Source organism: Danio rerio, chromosome 16 (assembly GCF_052040795.2).
Source record: "Danio rerio strain M-AB ecotype USA chromosome 16, GRCz13ab, whole genome shotgun sequence".
Taxonomy (NCBI): domain Eukaryota; kingdom Metazoa; phylum Chordata; class Actinopteri; order Cypriniformes; family Danionidae; genus Danio; species Danio rerio.
The window spans coordinates 47190735-47199892 of record NC_141036.1 but is presented as its reverse complement, the minus strand read 5'-3'; the positions used below and the strand labels follow the sequence as shown (position 1 = coordinate 47199892).

Here is a 9158-nt window from a genome sequence, read left to right as displayed (position 1 = left end):
TTCATGTGAATTCTTAAAACAACATACGCTGCTGTATTTTGCTTCACGTTACAGATATAGGCTAATATATGTAATATACATTGCAAAAAGATTGTGGTTTGGTGTATAAACAATACAGTAAGACAAGCATGCTCTAAATAGTTTTAAGTTCCAGGCCACCACACGCCCCCTTCTGGATGAACATTTTGCGTCAAAAAGAAAGCGTGTTCCGTGCATAAATATGGTCACACCCTACTGTAGTTTACATTCTTCTGGTCCTTCATGGTTCCATGTGAGCAGCGTTAATTAAAGAGTAGCTTATTACATGTGTTAAATTCCACATAATATATTCGATAAATATACGAGAATGTCTCACACTGTCGTTACTACTACAACTACCACAACAACTTCCTCGTCGGATGGAGGATTTTGCAACATCGCTTATGTGCGTTCATTTCAGGGATTACTGAAAATCGGCCAAGTGGTAAGATAACTGTATATTACTTACATAAAATGTACTTTATGAATTAAATGTGGACGAATGTGTACAAACACTCATTTATGGGAAATACATTGAGCAAGTAACGGAGTGTTTTACGCTACAATGCTGCATTGACCTATAACGGAACTTTCCACTGAACTTTCCACTCGCTATTTTTATAACTTATTCAGGTCTACAGAAGCATAATTAAATATATGTCTATAAAAGGTTACAAAAATGTATTCCACTTCAATATAATGCCAATTTCCAGCAACACAATTGCTAAAACGTAACTTATGGTATCACAATTTCCTTTAAATCTATTTTTGTATGTGTCTTGTTATGACTTAAAAATGTACCAAGTTAAATTTCAAAGAAGACAAAATTGAATCACTTCTTACAATTGAAATGCAATTTAAGTGATGCATTCATTCACAGAATTAATCAGCTATTTAAATTATTTTGTCTGCCATGACATATGAAATATATTAATCATTTATTATTATGAAATTGCCATGTGACAGTATAGTAGTGGTTTTGGGGTCAGAGTTTGGCTTTGTGTGTTTGGGTTGTGTGTGTAGCCTATGTGTGTGCGCTCTTGTGTAGTAAGTGATGACAGGCAATGATAATTTGTAAAGACTCACACACCCCGGATGCTCAGGAACAGCCGGCTGCTAAAATGGTTGTGGTGATGAGAGAGATTTAGAGAGATTTGCACTGAAACATGTGGGGCCCACCACAAGGGCCCAACACAAAACCCACCACAGAAAGAAAGATAGAAAATGAGCAGGTAATCGACAGGAAATATTCAAACCTCTGTTGTCTGTTCTACAAAATCTACATACTTAATTCTTCATCAGATTTACATAATTTTATGCACAAATACATTATACCAAATTCATTATTCCAGAGAAATTCTTACTGAAATGGGAAATCATCGCTTTTTTGAAGCTTAAAAAGCTTAATATAGCCCAAAACAAAAATGACTGCAGAACTAATAATTTATATTTTTGTATTATTCGTTGTAATATGTTTGTTTTTAATGTTAGCTTCTGATAATTAAGCTATTTATTAATGTGTGAAAAACATGAAATAGACAAATAATTTCATTTACTGTTAGTTTTTAAAAACTTTAAAAAATTTAGCATAACAATATTACAGTTTTATTATATACAATTTTGTTTTATGTAAAAATCTGAAAATCATTGATTCATTCATTTTCGCCCTTTATTAATCTGGGGTCGCCAGAATGAACTGCCAACTTATCCAGCATATGTTTCACACAGTGGATGCCCTTCCAGCTGCAACCCAGCTCAGGGAAACACCCATAAACTTTAATCAACACATACGCACGCACACACACACACATACACCACGGCCATTTTAGTTTATTCAATTTACCTATAGTGCATGTCTTTGGAGTGTGGGGGAAACCAGAGCACCCTGAGGAGAACATGCAAACTGCTCGGACCACAGAGCTCATGCAAACATATCCACATGTATGTCTTTGTTTGTGCAGGTGACTCTCCTGATAGCTTTCCTCTGTGTGCACTGTGAGCAGCGCTGGACCGATTACTCCGCCTTTCGCTACTTTGAAGTGGTCACTGCGTGGTTTCTCATCGTCTTCTTCTTCTTCTTCCTCATGCATTTGTTTCGCCTTCAGAGCAAAATCACATGCATCAACTGGACATTGACTGTGAGTCAGCACAGTTCACATTTTTAATGTCTGCACACTGAAGATCATGGCAGTGCTCGTCTTTCCAGAAAGTCTCTTTTAAAATAATTGGCCCTTTATTTCTTTCGCAGGAGTTTTTACATTACGCCGTCGGAGGAATCCTGGTCTTTATCGCCTCTATAGTTGTAGCTGTAAAGAGTTATGGGATCTCAGGGTTAATCGCTGGATCAGTAAGTGTCCTTTGTAGTTTGTGCTGCAAATTGGCCAGGAAAACACACAAAGGCTTCTTGTGTTGGGAAGAGGAAGATGGAAATGTGTATCCAGGGGCATATGGTTTCCTTTACATCACACACAAACAGAATGTTGATGCTTACAAAGCTTGCACAGATTCAGTCATATAAATGTAATTAGCTGTATAACACGAAATAGGAAGTGTTAATGAATCAAAGGTATTGCTGTACAGCTAATCAAATCATGATATGGACTAGTATCTGTAAAGAGTTAAACACAAAAAGACTGTTAGGGCGCACTATGCGAATGCTATCCGAATCGTGCCCAGGCCTGTTTCCTGGATCGTTTGAGAAGTGTGAGTGCTCTGAATCGGGCTCAGACATGGTTCAGTTGGCCGGCCCTGGCCCAGTAAGAAAAAGTGTGCTATAGTGTGGTATGCTTGTAGTGTGTGTGTGCAAAGTTAGCCTGAGCCCGAAACTGAAGACGGGACGTGACTTTTAAAGGTTCAGGACACCCTGGAGAACTTTTTTTTTATATTAACAGATTTGTGTGTGTTGAGCATCAGTTAAGACACTAGCCCCTTTCACACAGTGATACCGGTAAATATCTGGAAAATTTCCGGAACGACTTTACCGGTATATTCAAAAAAGCGCTTTCACACAGGCGAGGACATTACGGAAATTTTCCGGAAAAGAGCATTCACACATCCATTCCAAAATACCGGTAAATTCTGACATCATTCACCACAAATGAGCTTTAAATGGCTGTGCTTGTATTTGTAAACATTTGACTAAATTACAGACTCTGTGGATGATCAATATTGTGAACAACTTTCGCAGGATCACTTCAGATGTTCATAATATGTGCGTGTGCAGGCGCTCATAGGCGCACACAAAGCTTGAAGGTAAACAAACAACGGCTTATCATAAGCATCTCATCGATGATTATTTACACAGTTGGCATTAAGAAGAACATATAAACGTGATCTGACTAACTTCTAGCAGCTAAATGTGTCTGGAAAAATATTCAAAGGCTTTTATCCTCACAAACCGCGCTGACGTAAATGCGTCTGACTGTTGTGATTGGCTAAAGCAGACGTCTCACGTCAGCACGTTCTAGACGTGCACGCGCTTATTACGGGAATCTTCCTTCTGCATTCACACAGCGCAGCATTCCGGCAAATTGCCGGTAATGTTACAACTTCTCTTTCCGGAAAATAGCTAGAACGAATTTACCGGTATTTTCAAAAAGGACCTGTTCACACATACAACCTTTCCGGAAAATTGCCGGCAATTCACACAAAACTAATTCACTCCACTAATTCACGGCAATTCACTCCATTCACACAAAAGGTCTGTATGTGTGAAAGGGGCTAATGTTAGCACCTGTCAGCTGTAATTGTGGGGAAAACTGGATAATTTTGAGCTTTTGTCAGGTAATTTTAGCTTCTGGGATTAAAATGATTTTTGGGGCGGGATCAAAATCGGCGACGTATCGCAGTACTGCAAGTGCAATGATGACGCGTCGGTTTCTCATTATTATTCATAGCTGAGTTTTCTTATCCTATGAGAAGAGCCGGTTGCTTCATTATTCATGAGACCTGCCAGACCTGCCAGAGTCAAGCCCGAGCTGTGAGGCAAGGACCTACGGCACACAGTATTAACCGTTCATGAAGGCTCATATGCGTTTGTTTCCATGATCCACGGGGTTTGTTGCATGTTTTCCCCCGCGATCTTGTCAGGGCCGATCATACGCAAAGCTGTGTGTGTGCTGCTAGCATTTTTTTCGGGAGAGCAGCACGAGAATTAGAGAATGGTGGACGCTGTCTTTTATCAGGAGTTCATTCACATTCAGACACATCACTGTGCTGCTGTGTTTGCCTAAATCCTCCAGATTACCAGCAGGGCTAATGGTTAGAACTGAGTAAAACTGCACTGAGGCCATGTCTACACTAATCCGGATAAATTTTGAAAACGGAGTTTTCCTCTAAAAACGCTTCACGTCCACACTGTCGTTTCTATTCGTTTTCCAAAACTTTGTCATCCACACTGAAACGACTACAAATGCTTTCAACCTGTACTGCGCATGCGTGAAACGTAAGACGCTTCGGCACGCGTCATTTCCGGCTGACGTTTATTTTCTTTCCAGCTCTTTGAAACGTTGCGGCAAAATGTCGAGGAAAAGCACAGAGTTTTTTAAATGGACTGACAATGAAGTAGAGTTGCTGCTTCGAGTAACACATGAATACAAAAATGCAAAAAAGAGTGAAAATGTAGCCTGGGAGACGTGCCAAAACAAATACGCCGATATACTGGACCGCTTTAAAGAACAGTATCCTGCTGATGACGCTGCATACCCTCACAGTAAGGACGACATCACTAAAATCATACTCACAACGAAAATAAAGTAAACGAATTAGTAACATGACTGAGTGTCACATGACAAAAAATGCGTCATCGTTTTCGAAAGACTCCGTTTTCACGGTCTACACTATGACACGAAAACGGCGTTTTCAAATTTATCCACTTTGGAGAGCGTTTTCAAAAAGATACGTTTTTGTTTCCCAAAAACTCATCTCAGTGTGGATGGAAGGGCAAAACGGAGACAAAAATATGCGTCTTTAAATGAAAACGCATTAGTGTGGACATGGCCTGAGTCTGCTGGATACGGGGATTGAGGGAGAAGTCCTCATTTATAGGGTATACATGAACACACTTATCTTTATAATGATATAAATTGTGGTTATGTGTATATGAAATTACGAATAACAAATGTAGCAGGGCATTAAATCACTGTTCATTTCTTTGTATTTTAACTTTGTAAACTATAAACTCATGCGTCTCCTCACGGTTTGTCTCATTTTGTGAGCTAACTAACAACAACAGTTGTCCGCTCACATTCTCCCCTGCTGGCTACGCCCACTCCTGCCCGGTGCTCGCGGAGCTCCACACCCATTAATCATGCATCTTTTGAAAAATTCTGACGTAGACTATAACCGAAAGTGGGGGGTGTCATGGCCCTTTAAGGGACTGATTTAGTTGTGTTTATTAATAATTCTTACTGTTCAATGAACGCAAACTGTCATAGATTATTAAAGATGCAAACCCCTCACTGCACGACAGCTGCACCTTCAGAAAACCTCCTAATTCCTGCAGCACGTGGACTTTATGATTTTTTATGAGCGTCAAAAGTGGCTGATCTGTTTGGCAAAATATTTGACTGCGTGTCACTGCATATCAAATGACTAAAACGATATAACTGAAGAAATCTCCACTGTGCTGAGCGAGATCGTTTTTTTAAATTGAACAGCCCATCATCAATGACGTAAGCGTGCTCAGGCGCGAAAGATATGTAAATGCGGGTTGCAGGCCATCGGGGGAGGCAGGACAAGCGTGCTTCGGCCTGGTTCAAGGCAACTGTAAATAGTGTGAGTACGCCCTTATGTGTGTCTGTAGGAATGAATGGGCCGGTTATGTTTACTAGACACACCTTCAACTTGGAATTATAAGGTTCTATCTGTGTTCTGAATGATTTTAATATATTGAGCTTTAAAGTTTTTTGCATTCCACAGTAAACAGCATGTGTCTAACATTTGTTTTTTAAATAAAACGTTTTAAAATCTAAACAACTTATTAAAAAACATCTCATATTGTAAGTTTCCATTTAATAAGAATCTGTCAATAACTCAATTTTGACAAAAATGTCATATAGAACCTTATAATTCTAAGTTGACGACACACGCCTGTCTCTGAAATCTCTGATGAGAGTCACTTTAGCAGCATTTTTGGTGTAACTTGAAGAAACTGTGACATATATTACTGTTGTACAAAGGGAAAATGTGTTTCATAGGGCCCTGGTATTTGTAATCTTGCATAGCGCAAAACTGTTTTTGTTGTTAATGTCTTTTTAAATTGTCATTGTAATTTTTTTGTTAATTTCTGATTATTTAGTTACTTCAGAACATGTAAAATAAATAGAAATAGGATTGTAATCGCGTTTTATTAGATTAAAAAATATATATATATATATATATATATATATATATATATATATATATATATATATTATGAAACATATTTGTTTGTAAAATTAAAACTAATATACTATTAGTTATAACTAATTATATACTGTTTGTAACTATATGTATATATACTCACACACACACACACACACACACACACACACACAAACGCACACACAGAAGACACAATACAAAAAACCCCAAACCTAATTAGTTTACAAATGAAGTTATGTCTAATAAAATGAAACGATGCAGGATACTAATATTGAACACATAAAGAAAGGAAGTTGTAGAAAGGCAGTGAAAGAATTAAAACCGCAGCTGAAATCTCTCAGTAGTTATTCAGCAACCCCCTGCCCTGTAAATGAAGATTAGCTGCTTCAGTCCGACATCTACATTAGCAAGATGATGAAGATGAAACCGGATTGAACAATACAGTAAGACTATGACCCTAAACAAATCCAGTGAAACTTTCAAATGCTTTCAGAGAAAGAAAATCAAGGTGTAGAATGGCCCAGCCAATCACCTGACTTGAATCCAATAGAAAATAGAAATTAAAGATCAGATTTGATAGATGAGACCCACAGAACCATGAAGATTTTTACACTCTGCTGAAGTCTGTGAAAAAATCAAGCCTGAGCGATTAATGTGACTTCCTTCTCAATGTGAGAGATGTCTTTAAGCCTTTTATATAAAGTATTAATAACTGTTCAGTAGTTAAGTGATTTCTCCTTATGTCATTCCCTTGTTATTACACAAAACTCATTTTTCAGATTTTTTTGTTTTGTTTTATTTTTATGTTTGCATTGTTTGGGTTTTTAGCAAAATCTGGATAAATTCCATGACAACAGCTCCTTTAGAAATATTATTACCAAAAAAAAAAAACATGACATGTTGATTGTTTATTCCCCCACACACTCGAAAAACAACATGAATGAACTGTGTGGAACCCTGCATTTTTTGACAGTGTATATCAATTATATATAATTTGTTCTGGGGCCGTCTGGCCATAGGGAGCACCGGTGGCCTGACGGTCAATCTGGCCTACCACCGGGAGTCTGGCCTCATCCCCCCACTCCTCACTTTCTAGATCACATCAAATGTGGCCTGGCTGCATGACTCTGGCCTGCCGCGCACAACAACACCCCCCCCCCCTTACCCCGCTTTTTTAATTTCTAGATCACATCAGATGTGGCCTGACTAACTGAAAATTTGGCCCGGTGGAAAATGCTTTCCCAGTCCGCCCCTGAATATGTTGTGGCCTATCTAAAAAAATAGGTTCTAAGCATAGTTTTGTAACATTTCCGTAAAGGTTTAAACAACTATAATTGCTAAATGTTGTCTGAACCTTCAAAAATATATATTTTTAATGTTTAAAATGAGTATAAAATTATACTACAATACATATTACTACAATAATTCTCAAGGGTGATTAGAGGTGGGTTTTAAATTTTTATTTCCTTCACATTATTGGCCATGCATGTACAATTTTTGTAAAGGTCTTGTAGGCAGAATAGGCTAATGACTTTTTATGTTTCACAAACTGCAGTTTACAGTTATTGAATATTGTAGCTAATGGCTGTTTTTAAATAAACAGGTGTTTGGCTTCATGGCAACTTTTCTTATTGCAATCAGCATATGGACTTCATATAAGGTCACCTGTGGCTCTCAACCGACTGGTGAGTCTTCACTGTGTTTGAATGATGTAATTTGTGCAAAATAACTGTGTGACATAGTGTGATATTTGTAGTATTGCAGAATGGATTTGTTGTTAACATCCTGCTGATGTTCTCTTGAAGGTGCCGCAGTGTAACCGGAAGAAGAAAACATCTTCATCTTGGCTGGAAGTATAAAGAAAAATTCTCAGTTTGTTCTGGATAGATCATAATGATGAGTGCTTTAAATACCCGAAAGGGACATTTTTGATGTTGCTGCATCCTTCATCAAAACTTGGGTGCCTTAATCGTCTTAATCGGTCACACTCTGAATTTTTCAGCTGCAAGACTTCAGTGTTCTTTTAAGAGTGAAGTTTTGGTTTACTATATGCCATGTCTGAAATGAAAAGGGGCCATTTATGCACAAGAATGTTTACATTATTTATTTGAAGTTATAATGTGAGATACAATTTTGATTCATTTATTTAGTTAACGAAAAGTTTAGATGAAGTGAGGTGTTCATGAAGGATTCATTCAGATTCACAGTATTATTATTATTATACAAAAGTTGAAGTGTATTTTTGCTTTTTTCACAGTACCTCTACATATAATTTTATGATATACAGCTTTAAAGTTTGAAGAATGTATTCTTGGCTTTCTAAATGCAAGTCCCTTTGTTTTATACACTGTGTGATATAAAAAGTCGACTTATATAGTCTATGCTGTGTTGTGTCCTTTCTGATTCAAATTTAGATATTTTGTTAACAGTTTTGGCTCCCATTAACTTCCATTATGCCTTTTGTCATCAGAAGTAGTCAAAATTTTGTTTTCTTTAAAAGGAGGAAGAATGAAAGTACAGATTTACTTTCCCTTTTGTTAACATTTATATTGACAACTCATACAGTAAACAACATGTGTGTAACAGTTGTCTTTCACACATTAACATGACAGAGACCTTAAATGGACTCTAAATGTAAATGATCAAAACTCTCTTCAATTTGCAAATTGGGGTAAAACAAACAGGGCAAATGCAGATAGAACCTTCTGATTCTAAAAAAGTTTTGGAATCTATCTGGCAGATCATTAATTGAAGCATTACTTTTCAAGAAATACAAT

The 9158-nt window shown here is 37.4% G+C and overlaps 2 protein-coding genes across 3 annotated transcripts in view; one reads left to right on the top strand and one right to left on the bottom strand.

The window, feature by feature from the left end:
• si:dkey-11p23.7 overlaps positions 1-9158 on the bottom strand; it is a 60573-nt gene that overhangs the window by 17129 nt on the left and 34286 nt on the right. The gene's annotated exons all lie outside the window — the stretch shown is intronic.
• cmtm7 (CKLF-like MARVEL transmembrane domain containing 7) lies at positions 214-8760 on the top strand. Of its 2 annotated transcripts, NM_001130114.1 has the most exon segments (5): positions 214-463; positions 1980-2156; positions 2267-2365; positions 7985-8066; positions 8187-8760. In NM_001130114.1, coding segments are annotated over 5 exon segments (489 nt in total). In that variant the 5' UTR covers positions 214-346; the 3' UTR covers positions 8201-8760.

Bases quoted from the DNA above. Each gene is read 5' to 3' on its own strand.
- cmtm7 (XM_087285954.1), top strand. From the start codon at position 347: ATGTCTCACACTGTCGTTACTACTACAACTACCACAACAACTTCCTCG. The intron at 464-1,979 runs GTAAGATAACTG...TTGTTTGTGCAG, and splicing joins TACTGAAAATCGGCCAAGTG to GTGACTCTCCTGATAGCTTT. The intron at 2,157-2,266 runs GTGAGTCAGCAC...TTTCTTTCGCAG, and splicing joins GCATCAACTGGACATTGACT to GAGTTTTTACATTACGCCGT.